A 26,835-nucleotide genomic window follows, 5' to 3' on the forward strand; every position below is an offset into this window, starting at 1 on the left:
CTTTTGGTAAAAGTCATCTTCCTTTCTGTGTTTTAAGGTCTTTAGGGGCCAGGTTCCAGTGTGCAGAGAAGGTAAGAAAATACTATTACCTTGCACTAGAGTATTCCTAAAATTCAAACGGACTGATGGTAGTGTGCACATGTCTGTGCTTTATATCCCTTCAGGATATGGAGGTGATAAGCCATCAGAGCCAGTCCAGCTGTGTCTAAGAACATGAAATTTGGCTAAATAATCTGAAGTCTTAGGTTTTCATGAGACCACTTAAGTCCACCCCTGGCTGACTACTGAACACTTTCAAAAATGAGACATAAACCTTAAAATTATAGCCTGCAGTTGGTGGCTTTTCACAGGTGTGTGTTCAGTGTTTGATGGAAAGGACTGAGATGTTACACAAAATTGATTAGAAGAAAGAGGAGTGATGTGATGGAAAATGTGCCTTATTTGGGGAATCTAAAGGCTTCATTTTTACTGATGCAAGTGAGGAAGTAAAAATGTGTAAATTGATGTGCAGACAAGTTTATTTCCATTCACTGCAAGTAAAATTGCTACTGCTTCCCTTGTTTGGAAAGGATTAATTGGCTAAATGACAATGCAACGGTTTTACTAATTAAGATACATCCATTTTGCCTGATGCCTGTCCTATTAGCAAGATTAATAAACACTGAGTCACTCTTCAGCTTTTCTCCCTCTTATTACATAAATTAGCACTAACTTCTAAATCAAATAAAAAGGTGTGTTTTAAAAATTAAGAAAATGTTTCTGTGGAAATGATCCATGATCTTAAGTGCTCAGTAACAGGATTATTAATCTCACTTACTGTTCCATGATGAGAAAACCCATCAAGGTCTTTAAAATGTAAATTAATTATATTTTATGAGAAGGCTAGGAGAAAAACAGCAGTGTGTCTGATGTAAAGAAATGGGTGAAATTATATTCTCAGCCCATAAGAATATTTCATAAACTAAAGAAACCTTGTTACCTTTGAATTTGTAATGCAAGGTTCAGTTATTCCAAGGTCCAACTGAAAGTTTTTTGTCATCTGGTCTTTTTTCTACACTGGTCTATGCTCACACTGCATCCTTTGCCTTATGGAAACACCTCAAATGCTTCTCTCTAGCTCTTTAACCATGAAGAATTTTAGCTCTTGCTGAGCCCTCTCCTGCTCTTTCTGTTTAGTTAAAAACAGCAGGCAAGTTTATAATTTATTGGGTGATACCCAAATGGTGTCATTTCCTTAGGAGGTTGGATAAAGGTAGAGAAGAAGGACGTCTCTGTGTACAAGTGTGGGTAAATGTCTTCTTTGCAGTCTGTGAGTGCATAATTCTTATGGTTCCTTTAGAGACACCAAACAGCCCATATGAGGGCTTCTGTGATTTTTGAGAATCACAGCTGTCACTGATGTACCTGGGTTTTGTATAGAAGTTATTTTAAGGTAGAATTGGTTTAAAAAATAGGGTTTTTCTCCTCTGTTTTCTGCTTCCCCTGCTGTCAGTCTGTGTGTGCACTGGGTACCAGCACTGGTTGCTTGGAAGAAGTCCTTTTCTTTGAACAAATGCAGCTGAATAAGATTGCCTTCTCAAAATATTTTGTTGTTTTTGTTGCTTTTGGGATTTTTTTCCTGAAGTATAAAAAGCCTTCAGAGAGGAATTCTAAGCAATGACCAGTGTCTGCAACTGTTAGGTCTGGAATCAGCTCTTCCAGCCTGAGCAACCTCCTTGGCTTCCTCCAGCTCTGCTTGCTGCCAAAGTGTGGTCAGTGGTAGTGGCTTTGGTGTAGGGTCTGGAGAACCATCGGGAGTACAGTGCTACAGTCACACAATCATTCTCTGGGCCTTGTGGTTTGGGATATTGTCAGTAGCAGGGTCTCTTGAGCTGGTCAGAAGGACCTCCTGTCATTCTCATGAATGCAGTTCCATTCATCCCACTCCCACAGACTGAAGGACTTGGTCAAAATTGTCTTCTGAGTCTTCTGTTTTATGGACCTCTCAAATAATGTGTCATTTCTCCAAAGCTGGAATTGGGCTGAAGTCTCCCATAAATATTGCTCTACTGAGCCATTCTTTCACTGGCTGTGTTCCTCTGTGTCCTCCAAGAAAGCTGAATTTGGCCAAAAAAGAAGCCAGGCACATCTGACAGGGCTATCTTTACCACTTAACACGTGCAGAAGGTAATTGGCCGTGGGGGACCTACCAGATTATGTCTGTATGACCACAGCAGGGGCTTGAAAATTAAATCAAGCAGCTCCTGAAAAACTCCAGGTGATTTCAGAACACCTGCAGAAAGTATTTTTCCAAAGCACTGGTGCATCAGAAAACATCTTCTGATGAGCTTCTCACTTGTGCCAGGCACTGTTTAGTTCCAGCATGTTCATGTTTTACCATCCAAAGGTTAAACTGTGTTTAAGTGAGTGAGAGCTCTCCAGGGTGAAGAGCAATACCATGTCCTACTGTCTTTAAATAATAAAATTTCCAGTTCAGGACCCAAACCTATTGTTAACTGAGCACATTTTTAAATGGTTACAGTTTTTCCTTATGTTTCTAAATACTTGTCAGTTTCTCTGAGTTTTTAATTGCACAAGAGACCCAGTTAATAGTCCATTATTTTTAATCAGTTCATTTTATCTGGCTTCAGAATTCTGAACCAAATTATCACCATCACCAACTAATTACTGATTTATAATAATTTCACAGTGTGGAGTCTCTGGTAATCCAATATGCATTGCCTACGAAAAACAATGCTCTGTGTCAGCTCAGGGATTTTGGCTGTGTGTGTTACTGGCTGAATTTCAGAGTGCCAGATGAAGAAACCAAGGCTTATTTCCCTTGAGTTTGGATTTGCATGATTAGTTCTCTGTATGTTATCCTGAAAATGGACGTCAAGTATCAAGAGAGTATTGCTTTCAAACAATTCTCTTTTTGCTTCCCTGCCTCTGAAGTGCCTTTCCCTGCAGGCAGCATCACATTTCAACCTCCTTCTTACTTCTGGTGACACAGCAGGAACAGATGTCCCTGGGCAGGTACTGTCAGCAGTCACAGATAGTTATTTTCCACATTGGTACAGGAAAGCTCAGGATACTGCAAAGTGTTGATGAACTATGTCCACCACCAGAGCTAGTGACTGAAAAGCTTCTGGTCGCTTGTGTAGGATACAGACCTAAGAATCTCAGATTTCTGAAGTTTGGTTCTTCCTGCTAATAACCCCTGTGTGTCAATGTGAGGAGTATTCCCATCCCCTGCTGAACACAGCATCATTTGCAGTAGCTGTTTAGTAACACTGTAGAACAACTGAAAGGGAACGAAGCAGCTGTGTCTGCTATGACAACAAGCCCCACCTTGGTCGTTCATTTATCCCTTCTGCAAGCACCTCTCTGGCTGCTTGGATGAACCCTTCCTCTGTGGATCCTTGCTCCTGGAAAATGCTGAAGATGCTACTGATAAGTTGTCTTTCAAACGTGCCCCGTAGTGCTGAGGTCCTGATTCAGCAAGGTTTTCATGTCTGCAGCCTTCCCTTTTAATCTGTGCCACTGGAAATAGTGGTTTATGGAACCAGGGCAATTTCAGTGCTTTTCCCAGTGCATCGTCCATCATTTTGCTATTACTCAAATTGGTATAGTCACATTCTTGCCTTGCTAAAAGCAGGTGAGACTGAGGCTGTGAGCTTCCGTTCATGGTGCTGATATTCACACACTTGCTGAGAGGAGTGATCCAAGCTAACTGAACCGTTCCAATCCCAGTAGTAACAGAGACAGGCTTCAGTGCAGACTGGTCATGAACATCAGTGTCCAGCATCCAACAAGCCTCATGGTGCTCACATTTAAATCAACCTTGGTTGAAACTAGCATGGACAGCTTTTTTGTGCTGCAGTCAGACCTCCCACCTTAGAACAGACATGCTTGAAGACTCCTGCGTTTTGGAGTGCAACTCTGGTTCTTCAGAATTAAAAGTTAACAGTGACTAATAACATACATAAAGAGTGATCCTGATTACTTGATTAACCAGCAGGAACAAAGAGAGGAGATCTGAAACAGCACCCTAGGTATCACCATGAAGGTTCAGCTGATGCAAATGGATCCAGCCCTCTGGAGAACACATAGATTTTCAGTGTGTTGGTGTAGTTCTCATTTAGAAAGTGAGGCAAGAAGAGGTTCATGTGATTTCAGCGCTAGCAATGAGTGATAAAAGGCAAAACTGCTGTCCAGATTTTAGCCAATGTGCTCAGTAATGCCAAACACAGACATTTAAAGCTCAAGACAGATATCCAGAATGTCATAATTATATTTAACCAATCTGTACTTCTTTCTCTTTTACTTCTGGTTTCTGAACTGCAGGTTCTGCTCCAAGTATGTTTTAAAGCCTTTTCTGAAATTGTGAAAGCTAAACCCTTAATTTAATTTATATTAAAAGACGTATTGATTAATCATCTGCAAACCAGCTATTTATAACTTTAGAGACTGTTACTGCTGATAAACTATAACTGGTATTTCTCTAGTATCAATAAAGATGAAGCTTCAGCCAAGGATTGGTTTAGGATCAGATCCCATTTTTATGGGAATAAATGAGGCTCTGAAGAGCAACCATGTTTACATATATAGATTCTTTCTGTCTGACAGTGTTGTTTGAGAATACTGGCTGTCATCCTCAGTGCTTTCTGGTCCAAAGAAGGTGCAGTATGCGAGTAGCAGCCCTCAAGGAAACTTCAGCAGAACACCTCTGTTAGAAATAAACTGTAAACAGCATGAGCTCTATTAACATTAAAACTACTTTTCTGCCATTTCCTGTGGAGACTCCAACACTGTGTTGGTCACAAGTTCCTGGTCACATCTTGACAATTGTGGCTATTTCTAGTCGTTGGTTACATTATCCTGATGTATTATTTAGAAGACTGTTTATACCAGCAGACAGATAAAAGGAAAGTTAGCTTTGCAAAAGCCACATATTGAAGTGTCTTCAGAAGTTCTGAATTTCGGTTCTGATGTGCCTTGGCTGAAAACAAAAGGCATTGTGTCACTGGCATCAATGCCATTAGCATTAGTCCTTTCAGATCCTGATGATTCTCACTGCATTAAACTTTTGCCATGGACACAGTCCTATATTTAAGGTGATAGATTGGAACTTTGTTCCTGAGAGATCACCAGAAGGGGCCTGACAATAGCCTGCTTCCCTTGGAAAGCCTTTGCTTTGTTCTGCTGTTAAATGCTGCTAAATGTTCTCTGTTAAATCTTGTGTGTTTATGATGGCATCATATGCTGCTTCAAATCACTGAGGGAGCAGATGGCAAAGAATTCAAGTCCTATCTCCCTCTGATGCTCCTGGCAGTGAAGTATCCAAATATCTTCATAGATCTGAGTGTGAGAGCTGTGCCAGAATGCAAACAAAGGAATCTTTAATCTCAGGCATTACAGCAGCTTGCTGATTGTGCACAGTCCTCCTTTCAGTCTCTCAGACCCCACAGGTTGTTTGTGCTTATTGCTCTGGAGTGTTCTAGACTCCCAAAGGGACAGAGCAACATTACTAATTTATACTAATCACTCTAAAAATAACCAAAAAGCTGTGGAAAAATATCAGGGAGGAGACAGTGGGAAAGCACAACTATCCTATCTGCTACCCTGTAAATACAGCACATCACAATGAAAACCTCCTTTTTTAGCAAAACATGGTGACAGAATTTTGTAAGTACCCTGAAAGACACCAAAATTCCCCACTCTCTGTACTGCTGACATCTCACATGGGAGAAAGTAAAACTATTTTTGGACTCTGAGGAAAAAAGTAATAAATTACTGCTGTGCTTATGATAATTATTAAGGTGAATGTCTGTTGCAGGAGTTGGGGATTGATGTACAATTGAATGTCACTGCTGAGGTGGAGTTTATGTATTAGATTAAAGCAAATATTCAAGGTAGGGGGGATAGATAGTGGAAGAAAGTTCTTCCCAGAAGGATGAAGCAAAAATAAAGACCACAAGATTGGCCCACATGAAAAATATTTTCCCAAAGGGTCTCCATCAAATCAGAACAATCCAAGTCTGATAAAATGTTCATCAAGAAAACCAAAAAGGAGCATCTGTGATGGAAAAAGGTGCCTGTGTTCAATCATTGGATTTTTTGGCTTTCTGTGGATGTTACTGGATAAGACTGAATACATTGACCATGCAAGAGGTTGTGGCAGTCTCTTATCATTTAGACAAAGGAATATAAACAAGTCTGTCTCTGTTAAAATATGCAAATGTGAGGAGGTGATGTTTGCAATCTGATTTCAGCCCTCTGAAAATAAATCCAGACACAGTGACACAGAGATAAAAATAGCTATTAACATGAGCTGTTATTTGTTTAACTTGCAGGCAGAACTCAGATCAATCTAAAATCACTTATACATAGCTTAGCACTGGAAACTCTTGCATATGTCCAGACTCTAGTTTGATTTTGTAATTTCAACATTTGCCTACCTCTTACCTTGTTTCCTTTGATTATTTTTTGTACTTGCAATGTGTAACAGAAACAGTGTCATAAATACAGATGTTCCTTGGCATGGAACACTCTTGGAAGGCCTATTTACAGATAATATACCTGAGGTAAATTCTTACCTACCAACAGTAGGACAATCTTGGAATATCACAGAGAAGATCCTAATAATGTTGTATTTTTTATTACTCAATGTAATATTGGAATTACTGGTCCTTTGATTTCACCCAGGGTAGTCAGATCTCAGAGAGCTTCTTGGACTGTCCTTCAGCTAGAAAGATTCCTGGTCATTTGTAACACTTGCATCTCTGAATGCTTTAAGGAGTGTTGCCTTTTACAAATATTCCCCTGAAGAGTCTTTTTCAAATACATTCTTAGCAGGACTGACACGTAACATGCTGGTTTTGCATTTTCCTGTGTTATACTACATACTGCCAGGGAGTTATTTTATGTTTTTATAAATTCTCTCTCTTTTATCTTTGTTTAAAAATGTGATTATACTTCTGGTTTTCTTCTGTGTGGAAAGCCTGACTTTCTCAGCAGACCCATGCCTTCAAGATAACATACTTTCAGCTGTTTATTTGGGGATTTAACTGTTTGTTTGAGGAATCCTTTGGTGTGTTTTCTTTGATGAAGTTAGCATCAGCGGCTCAACTCTAAACACATCCCTAGTTATTACTAATGAAAGCACCTGTATCATCACCTTATTCACATCTCCAGGTAAGACTTTAATTCACATTACAGGAAACAGATTCCAATATGTGTAACAACTGCAGCTCTTGACTTGAACAGATGTCTCACTGGCTTTTAGCAATCTCAGATTGGAGTTGTTCTGATTTATGGCCTGATTCTGATTAAAATAGATTCTAAATATTTTGTGTGACCACTATTAAATACTATGAGATGTCTATGAACTTAGAGACTCCATGGGTTGTAAAGTGTCTCCAGCCTGGCCCCGAGAATTTCTAGTTGGTTTTAATATTTGGCTTGATTGATTTCATTAAAGGACAGCAATTACATCAGAAAACTACTTGAAATAAAGCTGACTGTCTCTGAGCTATGTTTCTAATGCATTTTGAAATCTTTTAACTTAATGTATTTTAGTTTGTCTGCAGCTGCTTGAGTAATGTAAGAGGGAACAGCTTGTTTCCTTCAGAATTGAGATACTATTTGTGAAATAGCCTTTTCAGGAGTGAGTCACTGATGAAAGGAGGAAGTTCATTTAATGTGCTCCCATGAAAACTGCAAAAAGAAAACTGAGTTTTCAGTTTGTCTGAAACAAAACCAAAGGTTGATAAAGTCAGGCAGCATTAAATATGGGATCTTCAGGTGGCACATGGAATAAGCTCTTTCCTTTTGTTACAATTTTGATAGCACTCAAAGTCAAAAACTGTGTCTGGAGTGTCAAAGATTCAACATCTCAAACTGCTGAGCCGAACTGAGTCCTTGCGAGAAACAAGTACCACACGAAGTACTTGGTCCAGTCACATGTAATTAACTCTGAAGCACGGCCACCTCCCTGGAAGTAGGGGACCTGGCAGTAAAAGGAGCACAGATTGCACGTCCAGAGAGTGGGCATCAGGTGCCCACCCAGAGCAGTTCTTGCCTGGGCACGACCAGGGGTTGGTCTGGCTGTCAGCATGAGGTGGAGCCAGGCACCAATTCTGCCTGTGCACATCCCATGTGCCTCTGGACTGGGATGCAGCACGGAAAGGACCTCCCAGGAGGCACCTTGCACCCCAGAGAGCTCCGATCACAGGTCCTGCTGGAGGGCAGAGCTGCCATGGGAACACAGGGAGCCTGTGGGCCAAGGTCAGGCCTGGAATTCAGCTCCACTGCTGTTGTCTGATCGGTCCTGTTGGGATTTGCTGACTTCAACTGATACTTGTCACGTTAGATTTATTTGAATTTTAGTCAATGTCAGAAGCTTCATCCAGGGCCCTTCTTGTTAGAAATGACCTCTTACTGGAGCCTGTTTTGTAGGCTATAAATTTGTAGTCATGAATCCATTCAGAAGAAAGACCATCTCTTGGTTCTTCACTGTCCGGTCCTGATTGATTCATGACAGCTTTCATTCAGCAAAATGTAACTTTGGTGTCTTTCCTTCTAGGCCTTTTCAGCACATTCTGCCAGATTCAGGCCTGCCCTCCAGTGGAAGTATTGTCTGCATTTTGGTCTGTCTTGAATTCCCTGTAGGAAAAAACATTATTGGAAAAAGCCAATCAAAATCACACAGAACTACTGGAAAAGCTGAACAGTTTTGAAGGAGATAATTAAGTCCAGGGCCTTTGCTCTGCTCCTCTGAACAAAAGATTTAGTAGTAAGAAACATTAGAAACAAATATGGGAACTGGAAAAAACCTGTATTTCTAAGTTAATTTCTAAGCTAATTTGCAAGAAGAAGAAGTTATGTAAGAAAACTTGGACAAAAAGGAGGATTAGTGCTAGTGTTCTGTTTCCAGTTTGAAATCAATCAAAACTTTATTGGGTTTTATTTATAGTATATGAAAAACAAATTTTGTAAGAATTCTCTTGAGCAGAAGAGGAGGAGGTTTTATTATCATTATTTTTTAACAAAATAATTAAGCTTTCTCTTTTCTGTATCAACAGGCTTTTCCATAGACAACTAGCAGAGTCAAGCCCATAAAAGAATGGAAACTGATTGGAAGGTGAGTAAAAGAACCTGGAGCTATGATACCTCTGAAAGATAAATCCTTCAGTGAAAGACCACCAAACTCCCACAGAGAAACAAAGAGGAAAATGCCTGTTTATAAGGATAACTTTATATTCTTCTAGCTGCATTTATACTCTCTACAAAAGTAAAATAGAGGTTGGAAAGCTGATTTTTCACTAAGGGAGAACACCAGGAAAGCAGCTCTATTTTTCTGATATTCAAAAAACAGCAGACATATGGGTTTGGGGTTTTGGTTTTTTATTTTTTGTTGGTTTTTTCCACCCCAAGTTCTCTCAGCTGAAGTGCTGAGTAAGCAGAATGATATTTTCCATATATTTGAGAGCACTTCTGTTCACACTTATACCATAAAAATGCTGGTTTTGGAAAAGTAGATCACTCCCAGCCATGCACACTGCCAATCTGTCTTCTTTTGGGCTACTCCTTCAATACCACATGAAGCTGAAGGTTTAGCAGATGACTCAGTTTCAAATCCAAAGGCAGCAGTCCCATCCAAAATTTGTCTTCAGTGATTTTCATTTGACTTTTTTTTTGCCATAAACTTTTCAAGTCTAAAAGAAGCAGCTACAGTGAAACAGTGGTCTGCAGTGAGAACGTTCTGCTGATGATTAATACAGTCCTGGTGATGTTGTCTCTGCTGCTGTCACCAATAAAATATCTATGTAAATTTTAGCTGGATTCGGAGCTGCTGACACTTCAACAGATGCCGGGATCTCAGTCCTGGCCAGCAGAGGCCACTAGAAGATCGTAGGAAGAGCTGTACAAGACCCTGGAGGACTTGAAGTTCAGCATGCTCACTGTTGAAGAGACAGTATCTGGGATATGGATCAGGATTTTCCCAAAAATAAGGAATTTTGGGTAGGTTTTTCAAACTTTCCAATATTTCTAAAATAACCTTTGGATGAATATTGCCTTTGCTGCGGGTTTGCTCTCTATGTGGGCTTGTGCTTGCCAGCAGTGAACTGGAGCAGGTGCAGAGGGAAAAACTCTTTATAAAATGAGGGCCAAGATACTCTTTTACTTGTTCCCAGTGCTGTGGAGGACTTTGTAACAACACCGTGCAGTTTGTACAGTCAGCTGAAAAGGCTAAACTCACTAAGCAGAAACTCAGCAGGAGCTGGGAGGTGCAGCCTCACAGAGAAGCATGATGCTGGCATTGCTCTTCTGGAGTAAGTTGGCTCAAGGGAAGCTTTTGGGTGGATTCCCAGCCCTGTGCCAGCCTGGTGTGCCATTGCAAACTGTGCCTGTGCTGTCGTTGGCAGTCTAAGTGGGAGATGGCAGGCGGGATGTTCCTGTGTCAGAATCCATTACGATGAAGGGACGTTGAGCAGGCAAAACGGGGAACTGTGAGCATTCCTCACAGTTTCACATGCACTGCCCCTGTTGTCACTCTCTAGGTCTGAACGTGATCTGTGTCCCTTGCTAAGTCAAGCACAGACCACAGACATGGAGAGTCCTCTGGAAAATCTGAGCTTTTGATGCACTTTAAAAGTGCTGTTATATCTGAATCCTGCAGAGCAGAGAGGAGCAGAAAGTGTCAGGTTTTACCTCTCCCCTTTCAACCTGGGGAGAGAAAGCAGCAGATAATGTATCCATTACTTCTTCAAAGCCTGAGTGTGAAAAACACTAGTGGAAGAAGGATGATGTTATTTAGGTAAAGCATAGAATCATAAAATCCTTTAGATTGGAAGAGACCTCTGGTATCATCAAGCCAAATCAGTAACCCAATGCTGCTGAGCACACCACTAACCATGTCCCAAAGTGCCACATCTACACATCTTTTAAATTCCTCTGGGGATGGTGACTCAGCCACTTCCCTGGGCAGCCTGTTGCAGTGCTTGGGAACCCTTTCAGAGAAGAAAAATATCCTAAAATAAATTCCTCTCCTGGTACAAATTGCCCTTTCCTCTCATCTTGTTGTATATTATAAGAGACAAATACCCACCTTACTACAACCTCCTTTCAAGTAGTTGTGAAGAGCCATAAGGTCCAGTTTATTGAGAAACACCTTTGTTTTGTGGCACTTCAAGTGGAAGGTACCAGCTAAACAAGATATACTTTCAATGTGTTTCATGAAGGCTGAGCACTCAAATTCCTTTAAGATGTTCCTGTGAGCTCAGTCAGGTCCTTTAAGCACTTGAAACAGCAGGATCTAAATTGTACAGATTAGAGACTAAGCTGTAGATTATTAATAACATTGTTCTGGAAATTCACCATGCACTTGAAAGACAATTTTTATAGCCTAATATCTGTCAGTAGCCTGTACCAGCAAGCTCTTTCACTCAGCAGAACCAAGAAGGATTTAAAAGGATGGGAAGACAATTTTTTTTCCTAGGGTTTTCTTGCTTGCCTTTCATTAACTGACAACAAAATCTAGAAAATGTTTTATCCTCCAAGAAATGTGTTGTGCTAATTTTAGACCAAAGACATTGTATATTGTGCTCACAAATCCTGTTGCAGAAACAATTGTTCAAACAGAAAAAAAAAAGGATAAATTAATGTTAAAACAATGGCAAAATTTAAACCAAACAGATTTAACAGACTTTGCTCCTGAGATTGAAATATGTAATACAATAATAGAAGTTGTACTTGGCAAAGACTTTAAAAATAAACTGAATTGTCTCTGCTGGTTCTTCTGTGTGTAAAATACAGTCTAATTTCAGCATGATTTTACTTTTCTGGTGGTTTCTTCAATCCAGATTATAAATGTTGTAATGTTCAGCAGGTGGCACCAGCTGCCCGTGGCCCGTGGTGGCTCCAGAATGACACCAGGGTGTGCTCATGTGCCTTGTGTGAAAATCTGAGTGGTACCCAGAGCCAAGCTCCAACTCCAAGACCACCTCCAGCACCACAAGACAACGCCCTCCTCACTGTAAGAGAAGTTTATTTTTTTTCCTCTCTCTGATGCCATCATATCTTGTGCTTGTATTCTTTCATGTTCTTGTGCCCCACCTCTGCAGTTACATCATTTGTGCGTATACAAGGCACATCTTTTCTCAGTGTTCTGCTAACCCTGCTGCCCTGTGGCAGGGCAGTGTGGGATTTTCTGGCAGGAGGGGCAAGGCTGGGCAAGGGGTCTTACTTATACTCTTACCTCCTGTGGTGGACACTCTGCATCCTCCTTGCATTAATGACTCTGCTATAAAAGAACAAATGGATATGGAAATGAATTGCTGTTACTGGCTTTGTTATCTTGCCAAAAGTCCCAGCTCTTCAGTGCCTCTCTACTGCCCGTTGTACAAAAGCAGTGAGGAGCCATCAGTCAGGCAGACAGGAGGCACAGCATGGGGAGTGAGCACAGTGGAGGAGAGCCCTTAAAGCAAGGCTCATGTAGTCCCAGAGTGGCTTTGGACATATTCCCAATGAAAGCCCAGAGCTTGCAGTATTCCGCTAATGATTATTTTTCACAGGAGAAGAGATCCATTGACTTTACCAGTCCAGACCATATTTATAGATAATACCTGTTAGTCCTAGATTTGTATTTTTTTCCCTGACAGTGCAATGATTCCCAAAACAAGACATATATACATAATTATTTTCATGACCAAATTAAAAATGTCCAGCCAGCATAATATCTCTGGCTGAGCAATGTAGCCCAGACTCTTCTGAGTTACCCAACTCATATTTAATTTCTAGACAGAACCAACCAGCTTTCCCTGGAGAAATGCACTCCAGATTTGCCTGACCACAGACAGCAGGGGTAGATACAAGGCTTTTGCCCTATGACAGGCAGGGTCTGGATTCGTCTTTGCTTGACAGGTGAGCACTGCATGGATGGAGAGTATGAAACCAGAGGAAGCTAAACAAAAATGCTTTGTCAAGTGATTGGGGAGTGCAAAAAGGAGCAATAGCTTTAATCAGGTCTTGATACAGAACTCATTCTGTTAACACAGAGAGTAAGGTTTTAGCCTTACATAAGTGTTTTATATTTTGCTGGGGAGGCATAGGAAAAAGACTTATTGCACCTCTTACATTTGCTAACATTAAAGAGGGAATTTCACAGTGGTCACAAACCCTGAAGCCACAAGAAAGTTAAGTTAGAAAGTTATCTTCAGTAAACCCTTTGATAGCTTGTTGGTATGTGCTGCAGTTGATTCTTCAGGTTAATTCCTGTGCATGTTCTCTGTAGTTAAAAAGCGTTGGCAGTTTCTCATAACTCCCCACCTTTAAAATGGGTTGCCTTAGTTACCATGGCCAGATTGAGAGACAGCAGATTTAGTGCTAATACATTTTCCAATCTCTGCAGTTTCTGTAAAATCTCTGCATCATAATCAGCTACAAGATATACTTTTATCATAGTGTTAATAAGCATAGTGGTGATACCTAATCAAGTTAAATAAAGATAGAAGGTTGTCACAGGCCAGAACCATAGCCTTGGATCATTACCCTAGTGACTGTCCTGTGAATATTAGGTGAAACAGCTTGTGGAGTTCCCCTGTAACTGGAAATAAGGTTGGCTTCAAGGCTGACTTAGATGTCTGGTGCTTGGAAGAAACCTGCTGCAGTCAAGGTCATACCTTCCCCAGGAGGAAATCAATAAGGCTTAAGTTGTCTTCTTGATTGGTGATTCAGTATTTCCTCTGGCACTTCAGAAAATCAGAGATTTATAATAAAATTAGTATTTTAAAGATTATTTTTAAAGGGTAACTACTATCCATGATAAACAGAGTTAACAGTGGTCTCAAAGGTTGTTGATTTATCTTGTTTTCATCAGCACAGTGTTTGGTTTGAGAACACCTCTCTGTGTAACCTGACATGATAAAAGAGAATTTTCGCCTCTTTTTCTTTTGTTCATATTTTAAAATTTTAAGTAGGGTGAGCTAAAGTTTAGTGACATTTTATATTACTTGTGTAATTGTTTAAAGTTCCTAAAACCCCTTTAATTACAGAAAGATACTTTCTCTTCTCAAGGTAAAAGAGTTGGCAGTAAAGGAAAAAGCAGTGCCTGAGAAAGTGTGGCTGTTTTCGAGCTCAGGGTCTTAGGGGACAGTGGAGGAAGGAACTTGGAGTTCTGCTTTCATGGAAGCATCTCCTCTAAAGAGCAGCTGTGGGCTGTGCTGCAGGACTGGAAGTGCTCTGGTAATTTGTACAGAGGGAATGCTTTTATTGTCCTTATACCTCAGCCTAGGTTGTTGTGATCGGCTGAGTGAAGAATAAGAAACCAAAACCTGTGGTATTATTTATTTATGAAATTTAATTTATGAAGTTAGCCAGTATGTATTTCGCTGCAACCCCACTGTTTTTCTTGCTCAATAAACTGACACTTGTTGATGCTTCTAAACAGCATGTCTCTCTGAGTCTGAGATAAATACCTCAAACTCAGTAAGAATAATAACATGAAGGAGGAAAATACTGAATCTAGCTTTTATGGCTTCTCCTAGTAGCAAAAGCAACTTTCTAATTCTTCACTAAAAGAGCCCACTTTTTCTTGGAAGCTTTTGTTTTTCTGGAAGGTGGGTCTGAGTCTGTCCTTGTGAACTTTCAGATGGCTGAAATGCCTTAATGAGTATGTTCTACAAAGCTTTAAATGACAGTGGGGAAAAATAAGCAGCAGGTCAGCATTAGTCTTTGGTCACAGTTAGGACAAAACCAGGTGGGTTTGTGCATGAAGATTTATCTCCTGATACATGTATTTGTGCAATTTAACCACTATGGTTTTTTGATACGTGGTCTCAAGAGAGCAGGTACTACTTCAGCTTCTGTCAGTTTCTGGACTATCCTTCACAGCTTTTCAAACAGAAGTGCCCTCTGGGGTCAGCCCACGGATCCACTTGTTCCCAGCGGTGCTGCTGTTTAGGGGCAGGGCGTGAGCCCAAGCATTTCCTGCAGTCCTTCCTGCCCAGCCTCCGCAGCTGCTGTGTCTGTGATGTTAGGGAATACATTTATGGGCCCTTTCCTTGAGAATGTACCTAATCCCTTTTTGAACCTGTTGATACCATCTGCCTTGCAGCCTCTTGCAAATTCTAGAGGTTTACTGCCCGATGTGTAGTAAAGTACTTCCTTAAGTGTGTTTTATAATGATTTATCTTTGCAACATCCTCAGGAAGGAGAGCATAGTCATCCTCATTTGATAGTAAGGAAAGATTAGGAGGGTTGTTTCCAAAAGCACCTGTTAATAGATGTCTCATGGATGAGTTTCTCTAATGTGAGGCATTTGAGTTTTCAGATGCCTGAACTGATTTCTAGCCCAGAGCAGTCATGTGCAATGATTAACAAACAGATGAGGATCACTTGTCCTGTTGTTTGATTTACTGACTGACCCATAATTAAATACTAATTCCGTAGCAAAGCAGAGACCAAACTTCGTTCTCCCAGTCATGATCAACTTCTTTTTCTTGGAGGTTTTTATCTGGCTCATCATTTGTTATCTTGTGCAGCCAATATAAAAAAGAGGGCACAATAAAAGCTGGCATTATTCACTGATGTTCCAGACTTATCCACTGAACAAAGAGTGGCATTTGCCTGATCCAGGGAAAGCTGCAGTGGAAAACACAGTGTAGAACTGTACAATTACAGCCTGTCCATTAAGGCATGTATATAAAGATACAGAATTAATATCACTAGAGGGGGGAAGCATCTCAAAAAGTGTCTTTTAGAAAACATGTCTTACAAGGGATGGCTGAGGGAGCTGCGTTTACCGAGTCTAGAGGAGATTTAGGGGGGACCTAATCGCTCTCTACAATTACCTGACAGGAGGTAATTGTGAGGTGGAGATGTGTCTCTTCTACTCTGCCTGCAGTGAGAAGCCTAGAGGCTGAGGCAGGTGAGATTCAGATTACATGTCAGAAAAGATTTTCCCTGTGATCTAGGGGTGAGAGTGCTGGATTGATGGCTGGCCTTATTGATCTTAAAGGTCTCCTCCAACCCTGACGATTCTATGATTCGATGATCCCATGATTATCAGTATTTCAGAATCTAAACACCCGCAACATCCCCATCAAAACCGAAAGAGGACGAGAATAAAGTGCCAAAGAAGAACGAAAGCGGCAAGCGCCCAGAACCAACCGGTGGTGTGTGCCACACCGGGTGCCCGTACCGCCGCCGGCGAGCCGGGCGCCGCGGGGTACCGGGCTGGCCGGGAGGGCGGGAGGGCGGGGCGTCGGGGCGGGGCCGGGCCGGGCCGGGCGGGCGGAGGAGCCGCGGCGGCGGCGGCGGCGCGGGGCGAGCGCACTGGGCAGGGGCCACCCTGGCTGTGGCCACCCTGGCTGTGGCCGTGGCCATGCACCGCGCGGCCGCCCCGCGCCCCGCCGCGCTGCCGCGCCTGCTGCTCTCCTCCGCGGCGCGGGCGCTGCTCTGCCTCGGCCCCGTCTACCTGGCGGGGTACGTGGGGCTGAGCGGCAGCTGGGTGCTGCTGGCGCTGGCGCTGTGGCTCTGCTGGGGACTCATCCGGCGGGGGAAGCGCGACCGCCTGGCCGCCGCCTTCGCGCTGCTGGAGGACGAGCGGGAGGCGGTGTGCCGGGGCCTGGCCGCCCGGCACCTGCCGGCGTGGGTGAGTGGGGACCGCGCCTTCCGCCCCGCGTCCCGCGGTACCGGCGATGCTGCGGGGCCCCGCGGGTCCGGGCGGCGGGCGCAGCGCAGAGAGCGAGGTGTCCCGGAGGGGTGGCCGTGATGCCTTGGGCCGAGCAGTAGCGTCTTGGATTTCGAAGTCTTGCTCGGGAAAGCGAGGATTGAACTAGAAGTTGATTTAGCCCGTGAGATGTCCTGTAAGTGGGTGGGTAAAACAGACTGATGTATCTCCAGAGACGCTTCCTTTCAAATATATGTTGTTGCATTGCAGGTATTTTGCTGTCGAGGATGCTTAATTTAGGCTTTCTCACCCGGCAGATTTTTCTCCCCTTTAGTGTCATTCGAAAACGAACAAAAAAATACGTAAACATAATATTCTCTTCCTGCTAAAAACCCAAATGTTTAATTTTAAGGAGTCATCTGTGAATGATACAGAAGGCCAACCCCTGTTTGTTGTTCACATTTGTTTCTAGTCACTCTACGTTTTAAAGTGAAGAAACTAGAATTTCTGCCTGCACATTTTATTCTGTCTTGGCTTATTTGTTGGGCAGCTGTGGCTGGCTAATGGAAAGGATGATGAGGTGTTTGAGTCTTTTTTTCTTTTATCATCATTTAACATTTAAAAATCTCTTAACATTTAAAAATCTGTCAGGGACTGGTGAGGAAATGCTTTTCTCGTAGAGTGTTGCATGGAGGCATTTATAGTCGGCAAACTTTTATATAGCCTATAGCACTTGGCTTGCCTTAATTCTGTGGGAAATGAAGGCAGCTGGCAGTTCTGAGGAGTGAGGCCAGGGTCTCCTGCCAGGGCTGATGCAGATCCCTGCACATGTTCCCTCCGGTCAGGCACAGAAATCTGCCTCTGAATGAGGTTTCTGCTTGTTTGTATTGACAGAGCGTAAAAAAAATCCCCTATTCAGGGCATTAATGAATGTGGCGGTGTCAGCTCTTGCCCTGATGCTGTGAGAGCAGTGTTGTGTTTTATCCTCAAGTGCCCTGAATCATTGTAACCAGATACTGAGCCTCTTAGTCACTGTTGAAAAATCAGGCTTGCCCTCACAGTGCACACAAATTCAAAAAGTTCCAGTAGGTTTTGTGGCTGAAAGTTTCAGGCTTCATTAGTGTGGGAGCAGGTGGTCCATTATTGATTGCCCTGTACTTGGCCTTCACAAGGCTGCACGGAGAGCACTCTGTGCCCTGACCCAGAAGAGGTTTGGGCAAATGAGGAGACTGCAGCAGAGGCCACTGAGATGGTCAGGGGCTGGAACACCTGGTGTCTGCCACTGCCAGGGCTGTTCAGCCTCCTTCAGGAGAAGGGAAGGTTTAGGGGGTCTCTCATTTCTATCTCCCACTGCCCAGCATGTGCTCATAGAGATGTAGAGTCAGACTCTTTCCAGAGGTCTGATTCGTGACTTGTGAATTCTTGGACCTTACTCCTGGAAGGCAGGATGTAGGACCTAATGATAAAGGGGCTGTGCTTTTAGTTTCATCTGTATTGCCACTTCCTTTCCTTTTGTGTCTGGGTAACTTTTGTTCATCAGTTGGTGTTTGCTTCCACACTACACTTATCCTTGATTCTTTTTAACTCCTCAGTTTTAATTTTCCTTCCATTCCCATCCTCTGTTTGATCTACTTCTTCCATGTGCCCATCCTGGAGGCTGATTCTCACCTGATCTCTATTCAGTTTATTCTCTGTGGTGTTGTCTATTTTATCTTTTGTTTTTGTTTTCCAGTGTTCATAGACCTTCAGTTGGGAGCTCTAAAACTGTCTGCTGAGTTCTTCTCTCCTGTCACACAGAGGTGGCAGTAGGAATACAGTCCAAGGGGAGCATGGGTTGGATTTCCAGTGTTGTAATCTTAGGAAAGGTTCTGAAGCTGTGAAATAATGGCAATGTCTTGGGATTCATAAATTTGCCTCTTCATGTAGTCTGTGATAAAATGAGGGGGATCCATCCAGTGAAGAGTTAAGGGCAACCATTAATTGTGCTCTTGGTTACAAATTGTTCTCCCTAGAAATTGACTTTTTCAGTTTGGCGGAGGATCTGCTCAGTCCTGGTATCAGTTCTTAGGAGATATACAGAGTGCAGCCTTTCCTTTAGGGGGGATGCTGGGAGGGTTTCCCTAATCTACTCAACCATCTGTTTGGGGGAATTTTGCAGGATTGTTTTGCAGCACCAATTTCTTGGCTGAAACCAGCCAGTGAGTTTGGAATAGATGCATTCCTGTTCTAGACAGTGTACGTGGGCAGGCTGTGCTTCCTCAGGAAACCAGGCTGGAAATCTGCTCATGACAGGCACAGTCAGATCCTTGTCTTGGAGAGTTGAGACCTTCTGACTTCAGCCTTTGCAGCCTTTAGCATGACTTCTCTACAAGCAGGCAGTGCTCAGAGCAGAGGTAGCCAGGCTTCCACCTTCATTCCAGCTCCTGGGGTTGTAGTGACTGCTCTGTGTTGCTTTTGCCACTGATTATCTGGCTGCACGTGGCAGATCCAAGTATGCTGCATTTCTTCCTGATGCTAAACTCCTTTTACCAGGCAAAATACTACTGGGTACATAACTGTCCTTTTTAAACGTTGCCTTGTTCATGCAAAAGCCTTGTTTACACTTCTTTTTTCCCCTCCTGTATGAATAGCTAAAAATCCTGGGTTTTTTGTAAAAACAAATAAACAAAACACCAAAATCCCCAACAAAAGCCAAAACAAGCAAACAAGGGAAAAACCAAACCCTGGTGGATAGATTGCTGTGTTGTATTTGAACAGAATGGTGCTGTTGTGTCAGACATGGGTTTTGTTGTTGCTGTGATCCTTGGTGTGGCTCGCTCCAGGGCAAGGTGGAGCCAAGCAGAATTTACACATTTTCTTTACTTGCTAGTAATTGCCACTTACCTAGTGGTTTTGATCTTCAAAGCTCTTTTCAAATGCTAAGTAATTTTTGCTGCATTCCTTAAACTTTGGCAAGAAATATGCCTGCTTTTGTAGATGGGTAAAACTGATTCTGATAGTGGGACTTGCCCAAGGCTACAGGATTAAATCTTACTCTGTGTTAGTATTAACTTTGGCAGCTCTTGTTCTGGGTTTAGTAGGAGTGTTTTGGGCTCCTCCTACCTGTGCTGTACTGATGACAAACTCGGGGCAAGACCTCGCTGGCAGGGCTCTCACCAGCAGCAAGGTCCAGAAGTGAGTCTGAAATCCAGAGCACATGGTTCACAAGTATGAAACTGCAGATGGTTTTATTTTCAAAACACCTTGGGATATGTTAAATTCTTGCAATAAATGGCTGGGTCAAGAAGAGAGCTTGGTGATGTCACTGGGCTGAACTAGCCGTGTGACATGCTAGCTAGCATGCATTTTATGGGGATACCCTGTGGGTAGGAAAGGACTTGCTCAGAGCTTATGTCTTACACAGTGGATAATGCAGTTGCAACACCTGGATACCAAGTTCTGCTTCCTCACAGAACTGCTCATTTAGTTCATACCACTGAGTGGAGCTGGACTTTGGTATTGAGAACCCACCGAAATTTGGTGGCCCATCATAAAGGGCAGAAAGCTGGTTTTCACCAGTCATGTAATCAGCCAGTTTCTGTGGTGCTCTCTGCAAGCCCAGTTGTGTCAGCCCAGCAGCTCCTGATGGTCTTTGGTCCAAGCCTTTGAGCTCCAGCTATGCCATTCCTTCCGTCTGTCAGGGGAAACTGAGGCACCAAATGCCTGGGTAGGAGCTGGGTTGCAGACACCTAAATGAGGGGGTGTCAGGTGGGGTGGAAATGTACCACAAATATCTGCTATCACAGCATCTGAGGTGTGACACAGTGCAGTGTGACTCACTGCAGTTGCTCTGGGGGTTTGCCGTGGGCCGTCGGTGGCTCAGGTGTCTGTGGAGCATATAATAAATTCAATTTTACTTTTTCTTAAGGTGGGTCTACCTACAGCCTCATTCTCATGGTTTTTGCTTCTTTCCTGATGCTCCTTTTTGCTGTTTCAAGTCTCTAGGAGCCTTGCCTCTAGTGAATAATCCCAGACAACTTTAATGGTTTATAATGGCCCACATTTCTCCCCTGCACATATGGGCTGTGACTTTCTCACTGGGAAGGAGTAGCCTAACTGTTGTCCTGTCCTTTCTTTTGGGTCACATCCCTCTCCTGTCTGTAAGATGTAAGAACAGCTTGCCATGCTACTTCGATCCTTGCTCTATCTTTCCTACATCTGATCCCAGGCTGTGGCCCACGTGCTGCAGGATGTTTGCACTTGGCAATTACATTGGAGCTGAGAACCCAGGATTTATGTGCCCTGGTGGAGAACCTTTAGGTGGAAGATGAAAGGCTGGCAGGTCCTCTGATTCACATAATCTGCCTCACTGTAAAATGTCAGCAGCAGTTTTTCTGTGTTGTTTGTCCTTTCTGGTGCTGAGTTCTCACTTCATCCTGCAAATAGACCTGTGCAGGCTGACATTTCAGTGAACTTCTATTGTCTTAATTAATGGAAAAGTTGCTATTTAGAGCATCAAAAGAAATTTCTTATAAAGAATATGGTAATATTACTTTGGGGTTTTTTAATGAGATCATTTGAAGCATTATTTGAGCAAGGAAAATGGGTTCTTCAATCATATGAAGCTGTACTAAAAACCAGACTACTGTCCATTCCATCCAAACATCTCTGAGAACCTCTCTGAAAGCTGATGGAACAGTAAGCCTTTACCTGAAAAATGTAATTCACAGCCCTTGTAAGAGGAGGTATTGTCCTACCCTATTACTGTTATCAGGCTAGATGACAGTCAGATCTCCTTTGCATTCAGGTGCTCTAATGTCTGTTCTGAGAAGATGCTGCAGTGTCCTTCCCTTCTGCAGTAACCTGCTACCAGTTTGTAACACCAGCTGCAGATACCACATCCATAAGGCTTTAATGTGTGATTGTAGTGAGGTGATTGTAACTCTTCACTCAGCAGCTTCTTGCTGGGATCTGAGAGATCAGAGGATGGTCTCAGACCAGTTGTCCTGATGGTGATTAAACAAGTCATCACTTCAGGGAACTGGTAAGATTTTATAGTGGCCATATACACTTCTCGTTGGCATTTGGTGTATCTAACTTGAAAACATGATGTGTAAGTGACTATTTAATTTTAATTTGTCCTTACCATCTTACAAAGCTCTGAGAGCTGAAAACACTGGACTGTCACACATGTATGCTAATAGGTTTGAACTCTTACAGGGCTTCTTTTCCCTGAAGCCATTGGCACCATGTTGTTATCAGTGGAGAAATGCTGCCACAACCAATAAATTGAGTGTTCCAAGCAGGTTCTCATTTTCCAAAGTGTGGTGTCCTGGTTGAGGCAAGCAAGTACAGGAAACAGGTCCTGCACAGCTCATGATCTTAAAGGGAAGTAGGTTCTCTGGCTTCCCAAGGCATGACAAAGAGAAGGATGAGAAATCTAATGCTGCTTTACATCATGAACAGGATGTGACACTTGCTTTAATCATGTAAATGTGCCCAGAGGCATACTGATACATCAGTGCACGTGGGTTCTTTTGTCTTTTGCTGTTCCTTACTGGCCTATTTGCATTTTACGATTTTTCAAGGAGGTAGTAAATTATAAAATGATGTATGTGTGAAGGCAGAAGAATCTCAGCTTACCCTGACACTTGTTCCACACTCCGTGCTATCTTTTGTGTGTGTTGCAGTGTGCTCCAACAGATGGCACGTGGCACTCACTTTATTTTTCTTTGCATCCAGGTTCACTTCCCTGATGTTGAACGAGTGGAGTGGCTGAACAAGGTGAGAAGCTCTGAACTCCAGCGGGTGAGGCCACCTGCTCTGAGCTGCATCCCTCCCATCCAAACTCTGTGGGATAAGTCTGAGAAAGTTATCAAATTACTACAGTGAAGCTCAATTTTATCAGTGTCTGTACTGAAATATGGAGTCACTTTGTGTGAGGTTTCCACTGAGGTTGAAAGCCAATGTGAGCCTGGTTGATACAAGTTTGATAAATTCAACAACACTTCATTCTGAGACTAAAAAAAAAAAAAAAAAAGCAAGTGTTTGTATATATGGATACATACATGTGTATGTTATTATTATTATTTTAGCAAACCTGCTGCTATCTCCTCTTATCAGGAAGATTCCCAGAGAGCACTGAAACAAATGCTCCCATCAACAGGTGTGGTCAACCTCTCAAAGCAAAACAGCTGAACTTGCAAATTAGCATCCAGTGACTATCCTCTTTTTTGCTACTTTTTTGGAAATTTTCTTTTTTATATAAAAAGCTCAGCTCAATCCTCTCTAAATAAATCCAACTTCAGGGAACATTGTGACACTTTAGAGTAATTATGGACTACTGTACTTCAGAAATTTAACCCTGGGCTTTGTTGGCTTCTGTGGTTAGAAGCAGTCTCTGTGGTGCTGAAAACTCACCCTTTAGTTCCTGAAACCAATTCCAATTCTGAGGAACAGGGATGGATTCTTCCATAAGGATGACCTAAGTGCGCGAAGTTGACTTGGTATTTAAAAGGATGGATATTAATAGCCAGGGTTCTGCAATGGGTGTATCTGCTTCTCAACAAAAGGTGTCTTACTCAAAGAATCCTCAGTGTGTTCCTGCTTTTGCCATTCTTTAGGTCCTGGTACAGGCTTGGCCATACTTTGGAACAATCATGGAAAAAACATTTAAAGAAGTTCTTGAACCAAAAATCAGAGCAAAGAGTGTACATCTGAAAACATGCACCTTTACCAAGATCCACTTTGGCGAGAAGGTAATGGGAATCTTTTGTAATGCTTTGGTTCACTCTTTTCTGAAAAGTTCAGGTGCAAGGGGAGTGAAATGTTTAGCTCTGTAATAGCTTTGTTCCCTCCTCATGTTGATTTGAGCATCTTCACCATGAAGGAAGGATCATACAGGACCGACACACATCTCTTCCCACTTACTGTCAGAACCCTGGGACTGGGGATAGAAAAAAAAGGACCACATCCATATTTGCTTCTGTTGTACCCTTGCACCAGGAGTTTTCAGTGCTCTCTAAGGCTTGCAGGATGGCCTAGGGCTACTTGCAACTAGCCCTGTGTTTGAGGACTGTCAAGGCTGTTCTGTCTTTAAAGGAAAAAAACCAAAACAACTAGCTTGATAGATATTGACTATGTTGCATCTCATTCGTCTCTATTTCAGTGCCCAAGAATTAATGGAATAAAAGCCTACACCAAAGAAATTGACAGAAGACAAGTTACCTTGGACCTGCAGATCTGGTAACGTTGTATCATTGATCATATTGATGGTTTTTAACTTACTGCTGGTGTATGTGTCATGCTGTACTGGGCATGGTGCACTAAGATGAGCCTAGAATGATGTGAGATAATCTGTCTCCCAGCTGGATGTCCTCAGCAGTTACAGAAGTGAACTGTGCATCAGTCTCTAGACCAGAAATGACCTGCACAGCTCTGTTACCTACTCTGGCTCATCTTGGCTGCCATGGGTATAAAAATGTGACCCCTGGTTTGTCATTGATGGCAGTGAGAACTCACGTTTTCAAACTGTGTTTCCTGTTCTCAGGAAAGCTCTCAGGTCTGGAGGTGCTCGGTCTGTCTTGCCCACTATGGTTTCTCGTTAGTCCAACCTCTCCAGTTCTTCCAGAACTACTTGTGCTATTTATTTTTTAATTCCTTCCTCTAGATTAATCCTCTGTTTTAGTCTACATTTGTTCTATGTGCCATTCAACACATTTGTTTTTTTGATTACAGCTGTTCTCTGAGCAAAACACTGCCTCTAGCTCTATTAGCAACAACAACAACAAAATTAGATAGAACATTTAATACCTCCCAGGCTGTTTTGAATGAGCTTGTATGTTTTGTTAAAATGGGAGCCATTGCAGAGCTAAACTCTCTCCTGGTTTAGCCCTGGAGAATGGAGTTGTTGGGGGAATTACCACTTGCATGCTGCTGTAGCACTGTAAGCTTAGTGGGTGACTGAGCTGCCTAATATAAATGGCTTTTCGTGGTAGTGCCAGGAAAAAGCTGTGAAATTATGGACTGTCTTGGCAACAGCACAGAGCTCCTCAAACTATGCCTGCTGCTTAATGTGGCAATGGTGTGGCAGCATCCCCAGCTGGAGCAGAGCATCATCACTCCCTGTAAAGCATTCACATGCTTGATTTTCAGTCAAGTGTTTCAGTGCTGTTGGCAAAGTGCTCTTTGTAATACCTAGGTCAGTGTTAGGGCCTTTGGCAAATCATTTGTGCTTTCCATGCTGAGGTTGAGAGATCTGATGCCTTTTAAGCCTCACAGAAGGTTTCTGCTGTTCTCTGCTAAACTGTTTCTCCCACATGCTCATTTTCACTGTCTTTTGACAATCTTCTGCAGAGAGATTCCCCCACCTCCACATTCCTGTCCCTCTGGCAGACCCATCAACATCTCCAAACTGGCCAAGCACTTCTGTTCCTCATGCTGATAACCTAACCTGAGCTGATGCCATGTGATAACCCCAGTATTTTCTCTATTCACACAGGAGTGTGCAGTTTGCCTTGCCTCTCTGGTGGGGGTCTCTTCTCTAGGGCTGCATTAAGGCCTCAGCTTCACTAGTGTTCTTATATTAATATCAGTGTCTGCAGCTAAGCTGTGTTGTGCATCCTGCAGTGTCTACAAGAGACTGTGTGTTGATTTCAGGAGCAGGGAGAGGCAAATCTATGATCAGTGTTATTATTTACCTGCCTTTTCTAGATTACCAATAGAACAGGCTTTTTTTCTGCTTAGAGGAGATGGAGTTGGGTTGCCCCAGTGTAAGGCTGCCCTTCACCCCTTGGTCACTGTGCTGGTGAGGTTTAAATGACTGATCTATTTACAGGGCTGTGTGCTGGCATCACAGCACTGGAGAAGAGAGAGTGATGTGCTGTGGGGTGCACTGTGCAGTGCTGGCACCACAGTGACTCTTGGGTTAAGTTTCAGTGGTCTGTAAATGTTCTTGCTTTCAGTCTCACAACAGTACAGGAGGACGGATTTTTTTTTCCTCCAGATTCAGATTGCATGTCAGAAAATTTTTCCTCCAGTTTTATCAAGAAGGCAACTAGTTGCTGAAGCCCAGAGTCTTTGATTTGACATGGAGAAAATACAGGAAGAGGGTAGGGGTAGAAAAAACCTTATCTTCTCACCCTTCCTTTGTAGTCTATGTGGAACCTTTTGTGTAGTTTATTAGCCACTCATAGACATGATCCATGAAGGGTTTTGTTCCACCTGTGCTCCGGATCTCACCAACATGATGCAGCACTGAATGCTGTGGTTCAGTTCTGTGCTATAAGACGAGCTTCCTTTCCTCTGTGCTAAGTTTGTGGTATCACAAATTGCATCCTTTGCTTTGGGAAGTGTGAAAAATAGCACTTAGAGGTCCCTTATTTGTATGGGCTATAGCTGCTAACAGAGTCAGGGATGCAGGAGATCTGGTACTGCATGAAGTTACCAAAAGAACTTGGGAAGCTGCTTTACTTAAAACTGTTCACAGCAGCTTACATGGCTATAGCATCAGAGCATTGGGAATGGTTGTGTAGAGCACTGTCCTATTATAGTCTTGACTGTCCCAAGCAAAATAATTCTATACTCCATTTTTGAAAACAGGAATTGTCCAAGTGCAGCCACTTGACTTCCCACAGCTGCTTTCCTTTCCACTAATTGTGTGGCTGCCTGAGCTGCTGCATAGCCATGTAATCATAGGCTGTAATCATCAGACTTTCCAAGTAGTTGAAGGCACTATTACCTTCCTGAAAAACACCTTGCAATCCAGTTTCTTCCTATTTCATTAATATGATTTAGTATTCATAAGCATTTTTCATTGGAAATGTTCAGAATTTTCTTTTGCATGATTTTCTGTGGCATTTACAGAACATGAGATGCCATAGGAGAATAGTCTAATAATTGCCATATGTAAAAATTCATTGAGTGCAATTTACTCTCAGAAGACAATCTCTGACTTCCTGTCAAGTTTTGAGAGCTGGAAAGACTCTGATGAAAGAAGTCAAAAGAAATGTGCAATGATACTTTGAGCTTTAGTGGAGTTTGGGATAAGTAAGTTTGTGGGCTCTTAGAAGAAACTGAAAGCACTTTGGAAACTGGTCAGTCTTGAGCAGACTGGGATACCTGCCCCCAAAAACCTGACTGCACAGTGAGAGGGGAAAGGCGGAGGTGACCTGACTTTTCTCATACCACATTGCCTGGTTACA

General features: G+C 42.6%; 1 protein-coding gene across 1 annotated transcript in view; it reads left to right on the forward strand.

Moving 5' to 3' along the window:
* Nucleotides 1-16,552: 16,552 nt before the first annotated feature.
* Nucleotides 16,553-26,835, forward strand: part of ESYT3 (extended synaptotagmin 3) — a 29,324-nt gene continuing 19,041 nt past the window's right edge. The window contains exons 1-4 of the mRNA XM_040069633.1: nucleotides 16,553-16,636; nucleotides 22,376-22,417; nucleotides 23,257-23,391; nucleotides 23,802-23,878. Coding sequence (XP_039925567.1) covers nucleotides 23,293-23,391; nucleotides 23,802-23,878 — 176 coding nt within the window. The 5' untranslated portion in view covers nucleotides 16,553-16,636; nucleotides 22,376-22,417; nucleotides 23,257-23,292. The remainder of the gene's footprint in view (nucleotides 16,637-22,375; nucleotides 22,418-23,256; nucleotides 23,392-23,801; nucleotides 23,879-26,835) is intronic.

This window comes from Hirundo rustica, chromosome 7 (genome assembly GCF_015227805.2).
Source record: "Hirundo rustica isolate bHirRus1 chromosome 7, bHirRus1.pri.v3, whole genome shotgun sequence".
NCBI lineage: Eukaryota > Metazoa > Chordata > Aves > Passeriformes > Hirundinidae > Hirundo > Hirundo rustica.